At 49.9% G+C, this 22,913-nt stretch overlaps 7 protein-coding genes across 7 annotated transcripts; 4 read left to right on the top strand and 3 right to left on the bottom strand.

The window, feature by feature from the left end:
• Positions 1 to 1,132: 1,132 nt before the first annotated feature.
• On the top strand, positions 1,133 to 4,008 carry HOO65_080031 (mitochondrial transcription factor 1; the record flags this gene model as incomplete). The annotated part of the gene is made up of 2 exons (XM_071004149.1): positions 1,133 to 1,340; positions 1,421 to 4,008. The coding sequence occupies 2 exons, from the start codon at positions 1,133 to 1,135 to the stop codon at positions 4,006 to 4,008; spliced, it is 2,796 nt and encodes a 931-aa protein (XP_070856262.1).
• A 2,161-nt stretch (positions 4,009 to 6,169) lies between these two features.
• On the top strand, positions 6,170 to 8,251 carry HOO65_080030 (Beta-1,2-xylosyltransferase 1; the record flags this gene model as incomplete). The annotated part of the gene is made up of 2 exons (XM_071004204.1): positions 6,170 to 6,944; positions 7,152 to 8,251. The coding sequence occupies 2 exons, from the start codon at positions 6,170 to 6,172 to the stop codon at positions 8,249 to 8,251; spliced, it is 1,875 nt and encodes a 624-aa protein (XP_070856261.1).
• A 2,349-nt stretch (positions 8,252 to 10,600) lies between these two features.
• On the top strand, positions 10,601 to 11,686 carry HOO65_080029 (Arginase; the record flags this gene model as incomplete). Its single annotated transcript, XM_071004336.1, has 2 exons — positions 10,601 to 10,705; positions 10,787 to 11,686. 2 exons carry the CDS (start codon positions 10,601 to 10,603, stop codon positions 11,684 to 11,686), a joined length of 1,005 nt encoding a protein of 334 aa, XP_070856260.1.
• Positions 11,687 to 12,458: 772 nt separating this feature from the next.
• Positions 12,459 to 13,016, bottom strand: HOO65_080028 (helix-turn-helix domain-containing protein; the record flags this gene model as incomplete). The annotated part of the gene is made up of 1 exon (XM_071001403.1): positions 12,459 to 13,016. The coding sequence occupies one exon, from the start codon at positions 13,014 to 13,016 to the stop codon at positions 12,459 to 12,461; it is 558 nt and encodes a 185-aa protein (XP_070856259.1).
• A 2,021-nt stretch (positions 13,017 to 15,037) lies between these two features.
• HOO65_080027 (putative double-stranded RNA/RNA-DNA hybrid binding protein) lies at positions 15,038 to 15,397 on the bottom strand (the record flags this gene model as incomplete). Its single annotated transcript, XM_071001402.1, has 1 exon — positions 15,038 to 15,397. The coding sequence occupies one exon, from the start codon at positions 15,395 to 15,397 to the stop codon at positions 15,038 to 15,040; it is 360 nt and encodes a 119-aa protein (XP_070856258.1).
• Positions 15,398 to 18,344: 2,947 nt separating this feature from the next.
• Positions 18,345 to 19,379, top strand: HOO65_080026 (NmrA-like family protein; the record flags this gene model as incomplete). Its single annotated transcript, XM_071004342.1, has 3 exons — positions 18,345 to 18,374; positions 18,455 to 18,874; positions 18,939 to 19,379. The coding sequence occupies 3 exons, from the start codon at positions 18,345 to 18,347 to the stop codon at positions 19,377 to 19,379; spliced, it is 891 nt and encodes a 296-aa protein (XP_070856257.1).
• Positions 19,380 to 19,666: 287 nt separating this feature from the next.
• On the bottom strand, positions 19,667 to 22,343 carry HOO65_080025 (putative metabolite transport protein YwtG; the record flags this gene model as incomplete). Its single annotated transcript, XM_071004157.1, has 6 exons — positions 19,667 to 20,811; positions 21,282 to 21,344; positions 21,423 to 21,551; positions 21,617 to 22,059; positions 22,132 to 22,215; positions 22,297 to 22,343. The coding sequence occupies 6 exons, from the start codon at positions 22,341 to 22,343 to the stop codon at positions 19,667 to 19,669; spliced, it is 1,911 nt and encodes a 636-aa protein (XP_070856256.1).
• Positions 22,344 to 22,913: the final 570 nt, after the last annotated feature.

Below are 22,913 nucleotides of genomic sequence, written 5' to 3'. Positions count from 1 at the left end.
ACGATGTGAGAATAGCCCTTGGGTATCTTTCTTCCCCCTTCTCTCGTACTTCTCCTTCTCTTCCACCTAAACTCCTCCGACTTCCTATTCCCCAATTTCCAAAGCCAGCCAAGAGCCAGCCAAGTCAGCTGCAGATTGCAGCTGCATGCGTGCGGCCCAAACTCTGCTTGTACTGCAAATCTCCACCGCGACTAGTCTAGCCATTCATTGTCTTCACCTATTCCCACGTCTTAACCGGTGTAGATAGATAACTAGATAGCTGTCTCTCCACCACCCACCTACCTCCTCCTGTTCAAATTCTCTAGTCTTTTTCGACCCATTACTAAAGCAGCTTTCCCCAACCTGTTCTCAACAACTGAGTTTTATCCTATGGAGAGTTCCCGTCGGCCAAAGCAAGCAAAGTTGCCCAATTAGCAATCACCAGCAAGCCCTTTTCCATCCACTCCCTCCGCCTTACACTCCTCCCTGCACCCCTCCCCTTCCTTTATCCACGACCTACCTATCTACCGTGCACATACCCTTATTGGGTGCAATTGCTTCCCAGCCCTCGGTAAATAAGATAGCAACTGAGACAGCCTCCCCCCTCCATAGTCTCACGGGGATTTACTTGTCTGTTTATTGAGCAACTAGGAATCAGTGGTTCCGCAATGAGTCTGGACCAGTGGCCATCTGAATAGTGGTCCATAAGTGATACAGCCGAGCCCGAAACGTTGCAACTCAACACTGCATATACACAGCACCATCCATCTGCATACTGCATACGTGTGTTAGCTTATGACAAACCCTACAATAACTGGAGTGTGTTAGGGTTATCAAAATTGCTCAAGGGCGGTCGAGGTATGCTAGACTGGCAGAATATTTATTTTTGACTTGACCGCTTTATCGACGTCACACAACTGCAACTTCAATTAAATCTTGGCTAAGTCGCTACTTGTTCGTATTCATTGCAACTTAAACACCCGGTCTTGGGCGCACTTTCGGTAGGACCACCACTGGCCCTATATCCATCTTACTCCCTCTTGCTCTAGCCCTCCCGTCGTACCGACCAATGCTGTCCCTAATACGGCGCCCTGGCGCCTATAGGCTCTGCTCCAAAAATGCGATCTTGACCTCTTTCCCCCAAACATCCCTAATGTCTCGAGTTCTCACCTCTAGAAACATGGCAACGGGGCGGCCAACGCAAAAGCTTGCTACACACCACGTCCGAATCACCAACGAGATATCTAAATGGCTGTATGAATCGGGTCTGTACCGGGTGACATCGTCAAAAGCGTCCACCAAGAAACCCCCCCCGAAGGTGGAGAAGAACCGCGTACACATTATCAACGAAGAATTTGTAGGTAAGTCAGGGCCTAGTCGGGGAAGCGGGTGCCTGTGTGGTCTGTAACACGAATGCTTCTTGCTAACACGCCCCATCAAGACCAAATCATCACATATCTTGGAGATTCTCTTGACCGACACAAGGGCTGTGATCTTCTCGATATCAACCCTGGAGTGGGGATATGGAGCAAAGCCCTCCACAAAGTCCTGGAGCCCCGGAAGCACATCATGATGGAGCCTGATGGAGACTTCTATGCCGAGCATCTTAAGCCCCTGACTGATAAACCCAACGTTGAGATTGTCCACAAGCACGGCGTCATTTGGGATGATGTCTATAGTACTCTAGACATGCTGCCCGAACAAAAACCGGTTCCTCGCACTGGCCCCGTTGAGCGTAATGACACGTTGCTCATCACCATGAACCTAGGCACATACCCTAAGAAGAAATACCAGTCCTACGAGTCGGTCTCGGCTCTTATCCTCCATCAGATCATGACCAGCGTGCGGACGCGCTCCATGTTCCAAAAGTACGGTCTCGTGCGCATGCTAGTGTGGACCAACGACGAGGAAAAGCGTGCCTATATTCCCAAAAACATATTCTCGCGCCGCCGTGCGGCCATTGACACCGAGGCCGCTCTCGAATACATCCACGAGGTTGTCGGCTCTGACGACATGAGCTCCGAGACTCGTGCCAACCTCATCCAACTTCGGCAACCCACTCGTCTCATGGCCCTACAGCTTGAGAGCGGCCGCGTTGTGGCCGAGAAGATGAAAAAGGCTGGTCGCGTATATCCTAAGGATCGCCAGAGCGATATTACTAAGCAGCTGGAAAAGAACACTCCCGAAGAGCGCCGCAAAGACCAGGAATACATCGACCGCATTATTTCTGGTCTCATAAAGCGCCGTGAGTACATTACTGAATACGAAAAGCAATATCCTAAGCCTGAGCCAGCGGATATGCAGGAAAATGACCCGACAAATTATTTTTTGGCTGGCGATCTAGTCAAGTTTCGATCCAAGTTTTTCATGACCCTGCCTGATAATGAAACAGGCTTGGTCTCAAAGAAGCCCCAACTTTATGGAATCTCCAAACCAAGAGATGCGCCACGAAGGCTCATTGATAACGAGGAGGTGGAGGCACTCAAAAGATTAGCGGAGGTGGAGGGCACGGACGAAATGGACGAGGATGAAAATGAGGAAGAAGATATAGAGAAGGAGATAGAACAAGAAGAAGAAGAAGAAGAAGGGGAAGGGGAAGAAGAAGTCAAGCCTAAGAAACGGTCCAGGTCAAAGAAAATTGTGGAGGCTAAGGAAGATCCCGAAGAGGAGGCCAAGTCCAAGCGGCGTTCCCGCTCTAAAAAGGCTGCCGAGGCTGAGGAAGATGCTGAAGAAGAGGCCAAGCCCAAGCGGCGTTCCCGCTCTAAAAAGGCTGTTGAGGCTGAGGAAGATGCTGAAGAAGAGGCTAAGCCCAAGCGGCGTTCACGCTCTAAAAAAGCCACTGAGGTCGAGGAAGATGCCGGAGAGGAGGCCAAACCCAAGCGACGATCCCGCTCTAAGAAGGCAGCCGAGGTAGCGGAGCAGGAAGAGGTAGAAGCCAAGCCAGCTAAACGAAGAGGGCGAAAAAAGAAGGCTGCGCTCGAAGCGGAAGAAACAGGCGAAGAGGAAGAGCCCAAGCCCAAGAGATGCTCCCATTCTAAAAATGCGGTAGAGATATCTAAGGAGACAGAGAGCAACTCTGACGGAAGCAAGCCGGAAAAGCCAAAGCGCGGAAGGCCTACGCGGGCGGCCGTACTGGCTAAGGAACAGGAGCGCGATGAGCTTCTCCAGAAGCTACAAGAAGAAGCAGCCAAGGCCCAGGTTGTGACCAAGCCCCAGCCCCAACCGCAAGAAGAGCAAGGCGTACAAGCAGCCGAGGTTCTTGACAGGTCGGCGCTGACGGTCCCTAGATCGACCAGGTACATGCCAGCACCACCTAGTCCGACAGCAATTGTGAAGCAGATCTTCGGTCCCAACTACAAAGGCACAGTACGAGATATACGCGAGTGGTTAGCGCGTGCGTACAACCAAATGTGGGTAGAGCTACGCGAAAAGTACCGCTCGGGCGAATACACCATGGAGCAGTACATGGAGGGCCATAAGCTACTGAACGATGAGATCAACTTGTCGCACATCAATTACATTGCTACAACGCGGCTGCACGTCGACGAGCACCACTGCTTTAACCAGGATGAGCCGGTGCTTCTATGGGACCGACGCGAGTATGAGCCCCTCATCACCAAGCCGCACGACGTCTTCCCAGATGTCCCCATGACTCTACTAGACATCCAACCCAAGTCAATGCACCCACTCTTGCGCGACAATGTCAACCAAGCGTGTTTAGTGTTTGATGTGTTGACTATGGCCATGATAAACTCGTCGGGCGAGATGGGCAAACTCCTAGACAAGATGTGGCCAGGAGCTGCCGATGGCTGCTTGCCCAATATGCCTGAGGCTGTCAACCTCAAGCGTTATGGTATCCCTATTGAGGTTAAGGGAACGGCTATCACGACGATGACAGGACGGCGTATGAACCAGGAGCAGTACTACGAGATGCTGGAGGCGTGGCAAAAATGGCCTTTTCGGCCAACATACGCCCAACTAATTTGCCATCATACAGAGGAGCCACCGAATGTGCCGGACCAGGAGTAGAAACGCGACTTGGAGCATCGTCCGGGATGCGACCATGCGGGTTCTAGAGCGCAGGTATTCTGCATGTAAGATTAGAGAATTAGAAATTGCTGTAACCCACCATCATGAGCTTAATATATGTTAACGGTACCCATGCGCAGTAGAAGCCTGTCAAGCCGCTAATCTTACATAGGGTTCTCATAACCCTAAATAAAACAACCCCTATAAGATGTTTAAAAGCTCATTTATAGCCGTTATCTCTATTATCTTTGTGCATAACATGCGCGACAAGCACTGTGCATTGAAGCTGCCCTTGCAGGCCCAAATGCCGTTGTGACCAACAGAATCGGACGGTACTTTGGCCACGCACAAGATAAGGTGGGAGGCAAGTACAACTACACATCAATGGGCATGTAGCTTTGGTGGGTCTATCAATGTCAGCGTAGTTACCAATGTTCAATATAGCAGGTTTGCGTGCGGTTGTTAGTTGGAAATAAAATAGGGCAGGACTTGGATTTAATCAAGCAACTGCTCTACGGCAGACGCTGGCTGCCAAATAAGTCTGAGAGAAGAAATTGCGGCGTTTCATGGGAATGTCTAATTCGAGAATGTACGGCGGCGTTGCTTTGCTTGTTCTCTTTTTTTGCGCCACAACCACAATCAAGGCAAGCAGGCGAGGCGAGGGGTATTGTTCTATTGAGAGGATTTAGCATGAGAGGTTGTAAGCGGGTTCAAGAGATTGATAAATAAAGAGGGCAGCCCCGTTGGCTTTCCGTTTTGTCTATAGACTCTTGTGTTTGTTTGCGTATCTGCTTTCGTGTCTGTTTTCGTGTCTGCTTTCGTTTTTGCTTTCGTATCCGCTTTCCTGTTACTTCCTGGGTTTGCACTGCTTTTTACTGTACGACCAGCCAACCACTGATCTGACCTCCGCCTGATTCATCGATCACTGTTCTGGTTTTGGCAACTGCTTCTTTTGCTGAGGAGAAAACAGGGGCTTGGCTCTTACCGACCTAGGGCAGTCTCGCAGTTTCGCATTCTATCACCCTCTTTCGATTATATAATACACCGTGGCTGTATGTATCCTGCTCACAGCCTCTTCCTGACTCGTTCTACGCCCTAGCCCTCCCTCATTCGCATTCTATTTGCTGTAATTTGGCGAGTACCACGACTCGGGCTGACCATTCCTTTGCAGCTTTTCTTTCCTTTTCCATTTTTTTCCCATATTATTTTCTTTCCAGCGCGCTAACTGTCCTTGCAGTGCCCCTTTTTTCTCCACAAACGACTCCTAATTCTCACTCTACGCCCTTTATTTTTGTCTGGTTGGACGGCTGGAATGTACTGAACAGCACAGCACAGCACAGCACACCTTGCCTCATCTAACGTAGTTTGAAAATCACCCAAGTTTCCTGATCCACCCCTGTTTCCAGTGGCTCCTTTCCCTTTGCCTCTTGATTCAGTCAATCTCGACTCAAGCACTCTTTTCTTTGATTTCTTCCTGTCGACGCTGCTTCGATTCGTCTTGTCTTCTTGTCTCCTTGTCCACGACTCCTCGTCTCGTCGTCTGCTTGTCTACGTTTCCTCGTCCGCCTTGCCACCCATCACAGCTCGACTTGCTATCCATTGCTTTGCGTTGCATTGCGTTGCATTGTGTGCGTGTCTTGGTGGCTCTGTCTCTTGACACTCTCACCCCCTTCTCCTCCTTAAAATTAATGTTCAAACCGGCCACGAACACCGCTTCTACAGTCCGCAGCCTTGGCCTTTCTCTGACGTCTCACTAAGTCTCGTCCAACCATTCCTTTTGCATCATCATATTGTGCCGCCCTTCGTTTCACGTGCAGAGTCGTGACATACAATAAACGAACCAAATACACTGTCACCGTCTTCGTTTGCCGAGCTATGTACGTTCTTGTTTGCCCAATTGTTTTCTTTTCATGATTTGCTCTTAGACACCCCCATCTAAAACATCACCCGGTCCCCCTCCCCTCCCCTCCCCTCTACTCCCCTCCCTCACTTGTGTCTCCGCGGTACTAACACATTATTTACAACTACAGTCGCCGGCTTGTTCCTCTTAGTATCTATCCATCCTCAGCCAGCCAACCCCGGGTCTCTCGAGCTTGACCTGCGCCATTTCCACCACCTGTACTGTTGAATTAAGCTCTAATATTTGAGATCTCTCTCAACAATGATCAAAAGTCTCAGTCATTCTGTGAGCCGTCGGCCACAGTTTATTCTGCGTTTTATCGCGAGATACGTTGTAGCTGGTGTTTTCGTGTTGTATTTGTTCAAATACCTGCTGAATGCACCAGCGCTTACTGATGATCCTATCTCGCCTTTCCCAACCACGCCTGAAAGTGAGAGCGTGGCTAAGATCACCGTTCCTCTAGCCCCCACAGATGGCCATCCAATTGATCGCCTAGTGCGTTTAGCCGACGAAAGGTTTAACAGCCTGCTCTCGACCCAGACTTCCACCTTGTCTGATGCCTCTGCTGCCTACCGTGAGCGTCGTGGCCGCCACCCTCCCCCTGGGTTCGATGAGTGGCACGCTTTTGCTACTAAGCATAATGCCGTCATCGTTGAGGAATTTTTCGATCAGATCTACCGCGACCTCGAACCATTCTGGGGCATTCCTGCTGCCACAATCCGCAAGGATGCCAATGACTATGAAATGCGCATCTCGATTCGCAACCACACTGCTTCTTCTGGCAGTGGATGGTTCTGGACGCAGATTTGGCTCAACATGACTAGCACTATTCAGCACATGCTTCCCGACATGGATATTGCCCTGAACGCTATGGACGAGCCTCGTATTGTCGTTCCCTCAGAGACCATTGATGAGTACATGGCCAAGGCTGCTGAGACCAAGAAAATGGTTCCTGCAGCGGATGCCATGTCTTCTTATGGTCCTCTCCCCCCTCCACGCACTGGAGACAACCCGCCGATGACTTGGGAAACCGAGGGTAAGTTTTTTCTTTTTTTTTTTTTTTTTTTTTTTACTTTCTCTTTTCTCCCACTATGTCCATGCCTTCTTTATCATGCCGTTTTGTTTCTGTCTTGGTTCATGTTAGGCTAAGACATGTGCCTGTGTGAAACTTGGCATTGCATATTCCTCCCTACTGTGAATCATAAATAATCGTTCATCTGACTGACTGTATGTTTCCTGGCAGGCTCCTACTGGGATATTGCTCGTCGTGGATGCCCTACCAACAGCCTTTCGCGTCACAACCTTAACCCCATCGTGCCCTACCAGCCTGTCAAGATTTCCATGCATCTCTCCAAGCCCCACATGGAAAACGGCTATGTGTCCAACTACACCCTTTCTACCGACTTCTGCCACCAGCCTGACTTGCAGTCCCTTGAGGGTATTTTCCTGCGTCCTTTGAGTATTAGCTCAACCAAGACCTTGTTGCCTCTCTTTGGTGGCTCTAAACTCTCCGTCAACAATGAGATTCTTCTGCCTGCTCCAATGTACTGGAATGAGGAGGAGCGTTTCATGGGCGGTGGTGGAGCTAATATTCCCTGGGAAGACAAGCTCAACATGGTTTCGTGGAGAGGTGTTGCCACTGGAGGTCAGGCTCAAAAGACCAACTGGCATGGATTCCAACGTCACCGCTTTGTTTCAATGAACAACGCAACGCCCGTGGCTGCTGCTGAGTATGGCGATCGCCAGATTAACTTTGTGCTGCCTGACACCGAGTACCAGCTCCAAGCCTCGACGCCTTCTAGTGTAACAGGAGAGGTCAAGGGTCTGAGCAAATGGGTGGCCCAGTGGTCTGACGTCGGCTTTGTTGACCTACCTTGCTTCCCCGCTGAAGAGGAAGGACAGTGCAGCTACCTGGACTCTTACTATACTAAGCTACCGGGAAAGTCTCTGGCTGAGCAGTTCAAGTACAAGTACATGCCTGATGTTGATGGCAACTCGTTCTCAGGCCGTTACCTCGGTTTCCTGCGGTCCACCTCCCTCCCCATCAAGGCCACTCTGTGGCGCGAGTGGCATGACGACCGTCTGGTCGCATGGAAACACTTTGTACCCATGGACAACCGCTTTGGCGACTACTACGCCATCATGGAGTATTTCCTAGGTGCGGGCAACAAGCCTTCACATGACGATGTAGCCAAGAAGATTGCGCTAGATGGTCAAGACTGGGCTAAGCGGGTGCTGCGCAAGGAAGACATGCAGATCTATGTTTCGAGGTTGTTGCTTGAGTATGCCCGTGTCAGCAGTGACGATAGAGAACGTCTGGGTTACGTAGCAGATCTATCGTGAGTGGCCAAGTTGGACCCCTGATGTTGGTTCTGTAGGTCTTGTTATTTTTTTTTTCTTTTTCATTTGTTTTTCTCCTACCTTTCCAAGAACTAGGGTCTGGGGGCTAGGATGGGATTGCCTGGCTAAGCGGGTGCAGCTGATCGCTAGCTATGCCGTCGGCCAAAATAACGTCATGGTGCGTACTCGCTGTCGACCTTGTTGCCATCGCATTTGAAGGGTGGAGGTGATGACGTTTGTCCTCCTCCTTTTCCCTCCGTTTTTTATTATTATTTTCCCCGTCTGGAGTTGCTTGTCCTTGTGTTTCTTTCTGTTGTATTCATTTTGGACAAGACGCACCGACACGTTATGCCTGCTATTTCTTGTTGTCTTGTTTCTTTTGGGGTTATGTTCTGGTGGCGTGTTGGGATTGATTCTGTGCATGTATCTATATGATGCTGTTCTCGATTTAGCTGGCGTTTGCTTATATACTACTAGCTTTTCTTCCAACGTATTTTTGTGTTGATCCATCTCTCCTATTTCATTATGTAGATATACGCATCTCTAGAACGGGCCCAGTCGCTTAGCCTCGGGTTTCTTGTCACTTTTTAGGTTTGTATCACTAAGTTCGGATTTGCTGTTTGCCTGCTCCAAGCTAAAGTCTCCAATCCTGTCACTTGACTTGACTTGGCGGTTTCGCTGTTACATAACGGTAAATTCGTCTCGATGATCTTGTGACGTGGAATACTAATGACTAAAAATTTCCCTCATATCCTACAGGGAGACGAGAGAAGACACGGCAGGCCAGGCCTAATAGAGACAAAGGAGAGAAAGGAGAGAAAAGAGAGAGTGCACACTTGGATCACAAAAATGCCAGAATGCCAGCCTCCTCGTGAGCGGAATAAACAGCTATAGGAGGAAGAAAACAGACAATGGCAAAGACAAAGGAGTAGCTAGAGGCGGTAAAGAAAGGGGAGGGGGAGAGGGGGAGGTTCGCATTTGTTCAAGCATTGGCCGTCTAACGGAATAAACTTTTCACATCTTCTCAAAGCGTGGGCTCTGAAGCATGCGGTTGGCTGGAGTTAGCCAATGACCAGCAAACATGGAAGATGCAGGGCAAAGGCATGAAGCACATGCTTATGATGTGCGATATTGCACACTGACAGAGAACTCTCCTAAGCATCAACGTCAGAAGTACGTAAACAGAACAAGACAGCTTGGCCCTATTGCCTATATTGTGTCATGTGCATGTGAGGCACAGCTGCCTGTAAAAGCAAATGGGAAAAGTCATGCAAAAAGCCCACCTCATACATACCCTTGCTCCCTTGCCTTCCTTCTCTCCCAGAACTGGCTGAGCCTGGCTGCACTCGACCTTCGAGGCCAACATAGGCCCCATAAATCCTGACGCCGTCGCCGAAGGCAGAGAAAGACGTCCCCAAGGTAGGGGAAAGACGTCTCTCGTGATAAGATAAAGCCAAAGGCGGGTCCATCATGCACTAGTTGCGGAATGCACGATAAAATTCGTTCATATAATGTACATGTACTTGGGTGTGCACGCACTCACGGGCGGGTTTGTAGCGGTGCACATTGTACCTGTACATTTCCGATGCATACAATTAATAACAGCCGTAGTATGCTTTTCTGGCAGCTGCTTCTTATGGCGATAACGTTCCTTCTTATTTCTTCTAGAACACGAGACATCTTCATGCGAACAAAAAGGCGGTAACTTGATGTAACTATATCAAGAGGTGAAAAAAAGGAAAAACCAAGTATAGCTCTTTCTTCACTCATGGAGGGGATGACAAACAAAAAAAAAGCCCTCCAAAGCTGGGTAATACTGGTACCAAAGTTCTCTCCACTCCTGATTGGGAAGAAGGCCAAGGGGGGCCGCAGGCAGGTCTTCATAATTTTCTTTTTTTTTTTTGTTTCACCCATTTTTTTTCTTTTTCGTTGCCGGCGGCCGACTTGCTGGAAACGGGCATCCTGCTAGTCCGAGTGTAAAAATCGCAGTGGGATTGGCCGCACTCTGTGGAGAAAAAACCAGCCCAAGGGAAAAGGGAAACTACCTTTCCCAAGACCGGTTAAGCGGGCTCTTGGTGTATACTGTGTTTGGAGCTACCTAGCTTTTTTTTTTCTTTATAATTGATGAGTTCTTTCCGTTCTGGTTCTTGCCTTTTTTCCTCCCTCTTTCCTTCTTCATCCAAGGCAGAGTCATCGGCAGACTTGAGCTTTATCTTAACCCTATTGACCTATTCTCTTATCTCACCTTTATCATCTTTATCATCTCCTAACATAATACGGACTTTTGCTCTCTTCGACCTTTTTATCTCTACTCTTCATCATCTGTCACGATTTACTTACATTATATTCACAATGGCTAGCTCTAGCAACCAAATTGTCAGCTCCAAGACTGACAACAAGTTCCTTTCTTGTCCTGAGGATGTTGCTGTTGTTGCTATGGGCTTTGCTGGTGGCCAGGTATGAAAAGCTAAGCTCTTTCTTGCAGCTATGTAGCACTATGTTGCATCGCACACGCTAACCCAGTATGTACGTCCACAGGGAAAGTCTGGTGTTGACACCGGCCCCGCTGCTCTTTTCGAAGCTGGTCTTCTAGATGAGCTCAGCCTTGATCTTGGCTACAATCTACATGGCGACCAGGATGCTCGGATCTACACCCATGATGATGCTGAAGCTGATGAGCCTCATCGTAACATGAAGAAGCCCCGCTACGTGTCTAAAACCACCAAACAGATCTGCGATCAGGTCTACAGCCATGCCAAGGAGGGCCGCATGTTGCTGACAGTCGGTGGTGACCACTCTGTTGCCATCGGCACTATTGGTGGTACGGCCAAGGCTATCCGCGAGCGTTTCAATGGCCGTCGCGAGCTGGCTGTTGTCTGGGTCGACGCCCACGCTGACATTAACACCCCTGAGACTTCGGACTCGGGCAACATTCATGGCATGCCTGTGGCCTTCCTCACCGGCATTGCCAAGTCTGACAACCCCGACATTTTCGGCTGGGTTGACCCCGAACACATGATCTCTCCTACCAAGCTGGTTTATATTGGCCTGCGCGACGTCGACGCTGGTGAGAAGAAGATTCTGGCCGAAAACGGCATCAAGGCTTTCAGCATGTACCATGTCGATAAGTACGGCATTGGCAAGGTAGTTGAGATGGCTCTAGCCCACATTGGTGCTGACACTCCCATCCATCTCTCCTTCGACATTGACGGTCTGGACCCCATCTGGGCCCCTGCCACTGGTACTCCTGTTCGTGGCGGCCTGACTCTGCGCGAGGGTAACTACATTTGCGAGGCTCTGCACCAGACCAACTGCCTGGTTGCCATGGACTTGGTCGAGGTCAACCCAGATCTTAAGAAGAGCGAGGATGAGGGATCAAACACTCTGCGTGCTGCCAAGTCTCTGATCCGATCGGCTCTGGGCGACAGTCTGTTGTAGTGTCCTACCCATTTTCCCATTTGCGCTTTTACTTTTCTCAAACATCTACATTCACATTTCACTATTTCTTTTACCTACAACTGTTATACGAACCCTCAGCATCACTGCCGGACTTCCTCTTCCACCTCAACCCATTACACAAACGAACGAATCGCCATTGTCTAGTTTACTCCCAGCAAGTTGATTGCTGACTATCTGGGACTGGGCGGACACGGCAAAGAGAGAAAAGAAGAGGCAACTCTTTTTCTTTCCACGCTCTGCCGAAGCACTTGGACACTATAAAAGGGGAGCTATACTTCACATGTTTTAGTCTTTTTTTGGCCATTTCTTTTCATCTTTTTTACTTCGTGTTATTTTTTTTCTACGTCATCATACACTATTTAGGAGTTTCTCTTGGTGGCTGGCCTGCCTGTGGCAATAGTTACCATAGATCCAGGGACAGATCATGTTTTTATTAGGGGGCATAAGAGGAGGGGAATCTATAAGCGTCTTTCTATATTCACGTCAAACAAAGATATCATGTCAAATAAGGCAAACGTCTACCATTACTGGATTGCATAAACAAACATTCGAACAACCTGAGTCATGATTTGAAAGATGAAGAAGTGTGCCAATCGCTATGTTTATGATTAAGTCCGAATGATTGTGTAATGCTAAATGTCTCGTGTAACGGGATCCAGCGTCATCATGTTTTTCCGTTTCAAAAGGCTAAAGGCTAGAGATTTCGCTAAACAATGGCTCGATATATTCGTCCTTCTTCATATGCCGTTGTTTATTTCTTGCTGGCGCAGGCGGCGATAGAAGGGCCCAGGAACGGGCTAATGAATTCGGCCTTGCCCAGGTCGGCGCCCTTGCTACGCAGGATAGCGTAGGCAGTGGTGATGTGGAAGAAGATGTTGGGTAGACTGTAGCCCGTCACCATGCCATCAATGAAAACCTGCTGTCTAACTACGGGGCCCAGCTTCAGGGTAACCTCCTTGGTAGCAGCAGCGTTCACCTCATCGACAGTCAGGGAGTCTAGCTGAGCTGAGGCAGCGCGGACGGCCTCCTCGATGATGGCAAAGGAAACTAGTTTGTCGAAGGAGAGAGGAGGGTTCTCAGTGCCACGGATGTGACAAACAAGACCGTTGATAATGTCGATGATCATCATGAACTGGAATGATAGAGGGTACATGTCGGGCGCCAGGCGGGCCTCACTGAAAAGCTCAGCCTCGGGCGTCGAGGTCTTCTCAGCCCATGCCTTGCTCTTGGCAATAATGCTGAGCGTGGAGGCCACGCAAGCCTTGAGAGGCTTGACAGAGCAGTCGTAGAAGGAGATGGAAGCAGCCATTTTTATAGAAATGAAAAGTAGTAGAGTTTTGAGTTGGAGTGAAGATAGAGAAAAGATTGGATATGTGATTGAGATGAGAGGAGTTTGTTGTAATAGTTGAAGAAGATGAGGTGATTCTCTCCCTTTTATACATTTCAAAAGAGCCAGTCTCCGTTGCTTCTTGCTTTCTTGCTTGTACAACCCACGTATGCCTAACCCCCCCCCCCCCCCCCCCACCTCAACACTATCATGAACTCGCAGCCCCGCTACGTCAACCTAGCTCAAGGCATCCAAATTCAAGCGGTTGATGAAATCTTACAGGGCTATATAGCCCCAATCCAGTCCATTTTGGCCACATTGGCGGTTACTACTCTACGTTTGTTGCATATCCATTGATACCGCCCCTTTACAGTCATAAATCATCCGCCTTTAGGTATTATTAAATGCATTACTAGGCGAAGCTAAATTTGTCAGCATCCATAATACAGAGTTCTGAAATGCTGCTGCCTTACAATTGGTCGTCCAACCCTGCTGCTTACTCATTAATGGGGGCGGATGACAAAAGGAATCGAAACAAGCGAGCCAGAGGAACTAATGTGCATCCATTCATTAAAGTCGGCGCGCGGATAATAACACGCGCGCGCTGAAAGGACTCGGAGGTCTTGGACGATTAGAACCCCGAGCGGGAGTCCGTCAGTCTAAACTCAGTGATGCCAGAAAAATAAGGCAGCATGAGATACAGATAACGATAGGATAAGATAAGATAAGATAAGATAGGATAAGGTAAGATCCATAGTTGAGGCACATGGAATAAGGGTATGTATGTATGTATGTATTATTTAGCGTCTACCTACCGATTTTCCACGGTAATACGACGGCATGTCCTGGACGGAAGGGGAGTTGGAAGATGTCGTCTTCCGACCCCTCCTCCGGGCAGTTAGCAGTTGCAGGTACTCATCTTCTTTGAACTCCTCCTATGACTTTTGAGGGTCCAGCCTTGTGGCCAGGAGCCTTCTCCGTAAGACGTTGCCCCAAGGACCCTGCTGGTTGTGTGGTTGGGTTGTGTTTCCAGGGTTGGTTACCTGGTTCTTTTTGGCTTTTGGCGCCCTACCTATATAGTGGTCTAGTCTAAGAGGCCAACGGCTGTCGGCCCTGAGTGTTGGCCCTGGCGGGGTACGTCGGTTTTATCCTATTGTTCAGCGAGGCGGTTGCCGCATTCTTAGTAGACCCTGGGCGTCGGGAGAAAGGACCTTCCGAATTCTCCTCCGCGTCCTTTCGACATCTCCGTCCGCTCTTGTCTTCTTTTTTTTTTTTGGCACTCCCTCTCTCACCTCCCTTCCCTTCTTCTCCCCGTTCGTCCCCCGGTCTCCTCGTCCCCCGGCCTCCTCGTCCCCCTCATCCCCTTGCTCATCCTCCCCCTTCTTTTTTTTTGTCTTTACTCTTGCATCCGCGCTGTGTGCATCCGTGAGGGTTGCCTTTCTCCCCTCTGCTGTAGGTGCCTTAGGTTCCGGTGTAGCACGCTAGCAATGTACTTTGTTGTTTTTGTGCTTTTCAGTAGCTTGTCCGTAAACCTCTGGCCCCACGGCCTTGGTAAAGTCCTGTACGTCCACATATGTCCTCGTTCTTTCGGCTGCTTGCAGTGGATGCATTTGCGTGGGCATTGGTGATTGAAACGGTCATGGTACTGGTCAAAGTCTCCATGTCCCGTCCTGGCTGCCAGGATGTGTCCCAGTTCCGTTCTGTCCATTCCTTTGTAGCCCGGTGTTCGAAACGGGGGGCTGCATGGAGTGTCCTGCAGTGGGCGATATCCCTTTTGCCTTTTCCACCATTTTTCGTACTCCTCACGCAGTTGGTTTCGCCTCCACCTCCTTGCCCCTGCCAGGCTGACGCGGGGTTCGCGGTTGTGTCCGAGGCATCCGAGCTTGGCTTGCGCATCGGCTTGTTCATTTCCCTCCAGGCCTACATGTCCTGGGACCCAGAGCACTTGGACGCGTCTCCTTTCCTTCCTATTCTTCCATGTGTCTAGGGTCCGTTTCGTTTCGTCAATGATGTCCTGGGAGGTACTTTTTCGCGTTTGCGGGTTGCGCAGTCGGTCGACTACTCCTTGGTTGTCCAGACATATCCAGATTTCCTCGGGCGTCTGTGTGTGCAACAGCCCGCTTGGCTGCTTCGCATGCCCCGTACGCTTCTGCGTCTGCAACCTCCACCCATTTGCCTAGAGCACTGTGTCCTGTTTCCAGGGTAGCTCCGTCCATGGTGGTGACCCATCCTGCTCCTGTGTTTCCCTTTGCATCTTTCGAGCCATCAGAGTATGCTATGAGTGTTCCTACGGGGGCCATGTCCACCTCCTCTCTGTGTTTCTCAGCCTCTTTCTCTTTGCTGAGCCACTTTCGAAGGGGCATGCTTGGTCCAGTGACTGTCGGCCTCAGTGTCTTGTGTGTTTCCATTCCCGCCGGAAGCAGTCTTCGTAGCCTCCACACGACTGGGTTGTGCTGAGCTCCTCGTAGAGTATGTTCTTTGTCCAGTGTATGCCAGCGTCGGGAGGCTTGCTGCGTGGAATAAGGGTTCAGACCCTATTTATGATGGGGAATGTCTTAGGGTCTAGTTTTGTCTCAATCCATCCTAATCGAGGGACTAGCCTACGAACCCCCACACAAGTTGTTGGGCTCATGCACAGCCCAGATGTCTCTCCCAATACGCAGGCTCAACGACGCTTCTGCTGCACTGATACTCCTACTGTTATGTAGGACGCCTTCTGCGATATGTATTTCCATGTACCTGTGCCGCCCCTCAACAAACCCTCCATGCCTTTTCTTGGCATGTCTCTTCTTATGCCCTCTTTCTGTAAATGTAGACGGAGGTAGACGGCGAGCCAAGATTCATCGACATGGCTGTTAACACCGGGCGCTGAAACTGACCATTATCGGCGTGCTGGGGGTCTTAGGTGTTATTCATGTAGGAAGTTGTAAGGTATTAGCTCGTGGAAGCTGTCTCTATTCTTCTGTCTCATCCTTTCTCTCTCCCTCATCTTACTTTGGCTCTTTAATGCAACTTAGCCACCCTTTTGATACTTGAGGTCTTTGCGTTCCTTGGGTCTTTGGATCTTTGGATCTTTGGGTCAGTTTGTAGGCAGGTCTATGCCACTGCAACATATCTACAACAGGACGGAGTCGCTTCTCCCCCGCCCCGTCCCTTGCTCTCGTGCTAAAGCCGACGACAGAAACAACTTGAACTTCAGTCCAAGACAGTCTAGCATGAGAGATTTAAATGCATCACCGCGCCTGGGTGACTAAATTTCCTGCAGCCCCCTTTTCTCCAAACAGAGCCTCAAAATACACGGATAGAGGGGTAGCTCTGAATTCGACCAACCCTAACGAAGCCTCCAATTGAGTTTTAGCAAGCGGCAGTCCTAGGGCTGACCAGGCGTCTTCCTGCCTTCCTGTGTCTTCCTGCGATAAGTTGTGTTTGAAACTTTCTACTACCGACATTAGGCAAGGTGTGTTGGGCTGGGGGACAGTTTGGTTTTAATCGGAGTCTGTGTTAAAGCCCGTTAACTCCGTGGTGCCTATATTCGCGTTTGGAGCTTCCTTGTCCTCGCCTCACAGACCAGACACTTTGGTGTTGTCTATCTCTTCCCTGCCCCCCCTCTCCCTGTATTTATGTGTCTCGTTATGGTTAATTATGTGCAAAGTTGTCCTTTTAGTTTGGCGAATATTACATTCTTTGATCAGATCTAAAACGACCAGAATTTCAGGGTTATTTTTGTCATGGGAAGGGTAGCTGCCGAATAAATATCTGGCGTTGAATGTTTTCTATCGGAGGTAGTTGCCTGATGTCGATGCATAGAAGGGAATGAAACGGGGCCCTCTTTCCCTATTGCTTGTACTCCAAATGCAAGCTTATGTGCTAATAGACGCGCGCAATCATGAATAGAAGCAGCCGGAACATAAACAGACCGACATCACCCCCTCACTCTCACGCAATCACTAGAATAGGCCAGAGCTTCTGTTTTGCAGACAAGGGGGCAAGGCGAGTCCCTGTAGAAGCCCCCGCACTTAGACAGAACCTAACCCACTGGCCCAGCTTCGAGCTACTAGCCGCAATTGCCTATCAAGGTGCGAAGTGCAAGTGGAGTTGATGGGTTTGCTGGGAGAGCAATTGCCAGATTTGCCTTTGTAAGTCGACCGAGTCCCTGCAAAAGTGGAGACCTTTCTCTTACGCTAACCAGATTTCGTATTCTGTACGACAAATGGTCAAGCTATAGTTTGGGGGACGAGACAAGCGTTCGTTCTCCCCCTTCCCCATTGCCGTGTCTAGAAACTTACCACGGCAAGGAATTTTGGAAACTAGAACTATAGATGGTCTCAGATCCAACGGGAAATAAGAACTAGTCTTCTTCGACCCAAGAAATGCCAAGTCTCTCGGCCCCAGCCACAATTCAGTTGGGTTTGTTTGCCTAGCCTTTCTCGCCTCCTTTCTAGGCACATATGAGTGTACATACACATACATCAATATATTGTTTAGAAGCGGCCTTCCCCCGCCAAGCCAAGCAAACGGAAAAGAGAAGGTTGCTTGGAAAGACTGCGACTCTGATGCATCCTCTAAGTCCGGAGGATTGACTTTAATGCTGGGACCTGTCTATTTCGACTTGGCTGGACGGTCCGAGTATCAAACTGGACGGTCATAGGTTGTGACATGCGGAAACATTCAATATTGATATTAATGCCACGGAAGAGAAACTGCCGTACGTGTGTTTGTGCGAATGCCGACCTTGCGCGGCCAGACCTTCTAAAAGTTTGGCTTTGTCTTGGTCTTGGTGGTACTCGCTATAGTGTGATTTCGCAATTCTACACACACTTGACGATGTGTAGGCGCGCGGCCGTAAATAGTAGTGAAATTAATAATACGGCTCTTTTGGGTCTAACTGTACTGTACGTCTTTTGGCCTCGACGTCCTAGCTCCCGCTGTTCCTTTTGACCTTGTTCGCTGCGTAGTAAGCGAATCCTTTGAAACTCCGAGCGCATGAATGAGCTTTAGCAAGCTAGGAGGGGTCTTGGCTGGAATAGGCAACTCTATATTGTTTCATTGCTGGTGGGTGGGTGGGTGAGTAGGCTCGACCGATGTCAAGCACCGTCGTCCGCGATATAGACACGTTGAAGACATGTGAGTCAGGAGTGAGAGGTCGAACAAAAAGTATAAAAGGGTGGCCAATCCCACCATCTGGATAGCTATTGGAAACAGAATCTCACAACATCACAATCAAACAATCAAGCTCTTCTACAACTTTCAGTTTTATTCTTTACTCACATTTCTCATCTTTTATCTACTACCATCTTTCCATCTTTCAACATGTCTATCAAGAACGTCGCTATCATTGGTGTATGCTCCCTCCTCCCGACTATCTTCCTCTCCTTTCTAGATTCTACCCATCCGTTGCCACAAGTACTAACAAACTCTAGGCTGCCGGTAACCTCGGTGCTCCCGTCACCAAGGCTCTCCTCGAGAGCGGCTTTGCCATCACTGCCATCTCCCGCCCTGAGTCCACCTCTACCTTCCCCGCTGGCGTTGCCGTCAAGAAGGTTGACCTGTCCTCTGTAGACGCCCTGACTGAGGCCTTCAAGGGCCAGGATGCTGTCATTTCCCTGATCACCACTCGTGAGGCTGCTAAGCAGAACGTCCTGGCTGACGCTGCTGTCGCTGCCGGTGTTAAGAGATACATTCCCTCTGAGTTCGGTGTCAACTCCAGTCAGGTTGCGGGCAGCCGTCTGGCCCCTGGCATCCAGCCCAAGGCTGAGCACATCACATACATCACTGGCCTCGCCCAGAAGAACCCTGGCTTCACCTGGACTGGTATCACCTGCGGCCCTTTCTTCGACTACGTAAGCTTCAATCTCCTTTTTATATGATGTCCCCCTTGACTAACATAGTGCCCATTTTTTGTAGTGCTGGAACCTTAAGCTCTTTGGCGTCAGCCCCAAGGACAAGTACGCTGCCATTGTTGACTCTGGAAACGAGCGCTTCGGTGCCACCACCCTGCCCGATGTTGCTAAGGGTGTCGTTGGTGTGCTGACCCACCTGCCCGAGACTGCCAACAAATACATTGCTATCCAGACCTTCGAGACCTGCCAGAACGAGATCCTGGCTGCCACCGAGAAGGTTCTTGGCTTCAAGCTCTCCGTCCTCAACGTCACTGCTGACCAGGCCCTCAAGAAGGGTGATGAGCGCATGGCTGAAGGCGACTACATGCATGCTTTCATCGACTACCTGGCCCACTGGTTCCTCGCTGATGGCAGCAACCACAAAAACTCTGCCGACATCCTGGCCAACGACATCATTGGCCTGAAGCAGTCCTCGGTCGAGGACGTAATCAAGACTCTGGTTTAAGGGGCAAGAGAAGGTTGAGAGCACACATCTGAGCGCGCAATGATTCTTTTTTTTATTCAAGCCCGGGTATGACCTGACGGGCGAGTTTCTAGCAAGCAGGTATTCTAGCAACAACTATCATGATACATAAATAAATGTTCCCTCATTTGTGTGAGGCATATGACACAAGCAGTAAACATACCATGCATGGTTAAGTGAAAATGGCGGACTGGAATGACCAAGAAATATTTGGATTTAAGAGATCGATTGCACGATATTATTGCTATTACGCCTGGTGTCCTCACCAACTACTCCGAGGCTGAGGCTGCGGCTGCAGCTACGGCCTCCCTGTCCTTGGAATTCTGTGCGGCCAGATTCTGTGCCTCCTCGTGCTGCGACACCTGGTACAAAGGCCGAATCTCAGCGCTCTTGTTACGCAGGATGTACCGCTTGTACCAGTAAGGTAGCACTTCGTTAAACTGGTATCTCATGAACTTGCGCACGGGCACAGCAAACACCCAGTCCAGCTCCTCCAATGTCCGCTGTTTGGTCTCGGGCACCCATAGGAAGATCATTACAAATGCCCAAGCATTGAAGCCGGCATAGGTCATGAACGCGCCGACTTTCCCTGCCTCGTCAAGTAGATAGGGGAAGGTAATGCTGAGAATGGCTGAGCATCCCAAGCACACGGCCACGGACAGACCCATACCAACCTCTCTGTGCGACAGCGGGTAGACCTCGGCGGCATAGACATACGGCACGGGGCCCTCACCAGGTGAATAGAACATGGCGAACATGTAGATAAAGATGGCCACCAGCGCAAGCCTCGTTTTGCCTTCAAGCGTGGTACAGAGGCCGGCCGCAATCAGAGTCCACATCATGTTAGGGAAGGTGAAGAGTAGCAGCGAGCGACGGCCAAATGTGTCAATGGTGTAGAAAGCCGGGAAGGCAAACAGCCAGTTGATCAGACCAAAGCCAAACGACGCTGCCAAGGCCTCGAACTCGCTGAAGCCCGACTCCTCGAAAATGGTCGACGAGTAGAAGGCGATGATGTTGATACCACATAGCTGTTGCGCCAGCATCACAGTGACAGCCGACAAGTTGGCACGTCGCACACGGGGGATTGTGAAGAGCTCCTTGACACGCTTGAAGTACGTGCTGTTGTCGATAATCTGTCTCTCGATGGACAACTGCGCATGGATGCTATACATATCGCGCGCCGCCTGAATTGGGTCGTTCCGTAGCTGCACAATTGACTTCCACGCATCGACATAGCGGCCTTTTTTCATAAGCCAGCGTGGCGATTCGGGACACAGGTAGATGAGAGCAAGCAACGGGATGGCCGGAAGAGCAGGAGCACCCAGCATCAGGCGCCAGTTGACATTGCGCGATGCGTGGTAAACAGCCATATTGAAAGCAGTGCCAAGGAAGATCCCAAAGGCCGTCCACATTTCTAGTGGAAAAAAAAAAGTTAGCAGCACATTTTTGACAGATAATAGTGCATTCCCATAGGACCAAGACAGCGGGCAAGAAAAATAAGGCCGCTTAGAGACCCAAGGATGGGCGAGAAAACAAAATAAGCAACGGAGAAAAGAAAAAGGGCAAAGTGTGGAAGGAGCAAGCGACTCGAGAAAATAGAGAAAAAGAGGAAATTTCTCAAAAGGGAAGCGGGAAAAAAAAAGAAATCTGGGGCAGTAAGGAAATAAAAGCTTGGTTATTGCCAAATCTGGGTAAAGTGGGGTAAGAACGGCAAATGATCGTGAAAAGGAGAGCAGGTAGGAGCAGGTACAACATAAGATGAGAAACGATAAAAGTGGAGTTCTTTCGACGACAGCTCGACTTGCAGCGCGCGAAAGGGGACATTGCTATCTTGGGTCGCATAGGAACTTTGACTTATTAGACACAAAAGCTTGGGGGACTTACGCCACGACATGACCAGGGCGCCGCGAATAGCAGCAGGCGAGTTTTCAGCCGCATAAATCGGGACTGTAGCACGGATTTTGTTAGTCGCAGGAAGTAGAGAGCGCAATGGGGAACAAGCAAAGGATGGCGCAAAAAACATACCAGTTGAGGCCTTGATTCCCATTCCAATACCCATTAGCAGGCGTGTGATCAGTTGTTGCTCCCAGTTCTGTGCAAACGCAGAGCCAATCAGCGGCCACAGACAGAAGTTGGCAGAGACAAAAATAACACCTGGACGCAGCTGGTCAGTACAGAGGAGGCGGGGAGGGGGCAGAAGAAAAGAAATCAAAACATACCTCGCCGGCCAAGATAGTGGTTAGCCGGATCAGACAGCCAGCATCCCAGCAGCGCGCAGCTAATGTACGGGCCGGCATTGACTACGCCGACTAGGAGCTTGTCGCCCTCAATGCCGTAGTGCTTGGGGAAAAACAAGTTCGCTCCGTTGCTGCCTGTCTGATCCCAGCCCTGTACAGCGGCACCGATCGAGCACGTTGCAATGGTCAGGAGCAATTTGCGCGGCATGCGCCAGCGGTGCTCGACTTCGTCTCTGATGGCAGTCTTCTCGACTTCCGACAGCGCCTCGCGCCCGCCGATTTGGTCATAGCCGCTGGGGTTCTGTGCGACGAGTGCACCACGCCGGAACACCTCTGTGTGGTCGGTAAGATCGTACTCACGGGTGAAATCCTCAACATCACGCATCAGCGTGTCGTAGGGAATTCCGTCCAAAGGATTGCGGATTCTGGAAAGGGGAGTTGCTGTGTCAGCAGACAGGGGGGAGCGGCGGTTGGTGGACAAAGAGGAAAAAACTTACTTGGCCGCCAGGTTGTTCTTCATGTCTGGGTGCTGCGACTCATGGCGGCCCATTTCCTCATGATGGGCCGAGGCATTGGTGTGACTGCGGAAAATAGTCAATGCTAGTCAGAACATTGCAGCAAGGACACAGGACCGGGAATTGGCAGGAGAAAATAGGACTTACATTGCCTCGATCGGCTGCTTTTCGATTGGTTCCTTCTCGGGAGCCATTTCCAAATGTTAGTTGACGGGGTTAAATATTGCTAGAAGATGAATGGAGTGAAAGAGTAAGACAAGAGAGGACGGATTGAGATGCAGACTGCGGGGAAAGATCCTTCTATATATACTTGGAAAGTGGCTATCCGGAGAGCTGCGTAACACCAACCTAGCTTTATATTCTGCTATAACCATGGCGTGTTCCTTTTTTGTCACCTTGACTAGACTCTTAGGGAACGTGATCTGGGTCTGGGAACAGGACACAAGCTAGATGCGTAGACGGTGCGTGGATGCTTGCTGGCGCTGTTTCAGTCTTGCTCCTCATTATTTTGCTTTCGTTTTCCTTACTAATAAAATAGACGCGATGGAAAAGGACAGCCTGCTTTCCATAAGCTCGCCACAGTGTTTAAGATTCCGCCACCGCATACCCACATTCCCCACACTCTCTAGGAAACAAGGAATACCCACCGCTGCCTCTACCATCCCCAAGCTTCTTCGCTTCTCATCTGCCGTCTTCACTAATGACATCATGAAATTGCCGGACACTGTGTAAGCGATGCAACCAAAAAAGAGCTCGTAGGACTT

The sequence above is a fragment of the Ceratocystis lukuohia genome, assembly GCF_044167205.1.
Source record: "Ceratocystis lukuohia strain C4212 chromosome Unknown Supercontig8_pilon, whole genome shotgun sequence".
Lineage (NCBI taxonomy): Eukaryota > Fungi > Ascomycota > Sordariomycetes > Microascales > Ceratocystidaceae > Ceratocystis > Ceratocystis lukuohia.
This window is presented reverse-complemented; position numbering and strand designations above follow the sequence as displayed.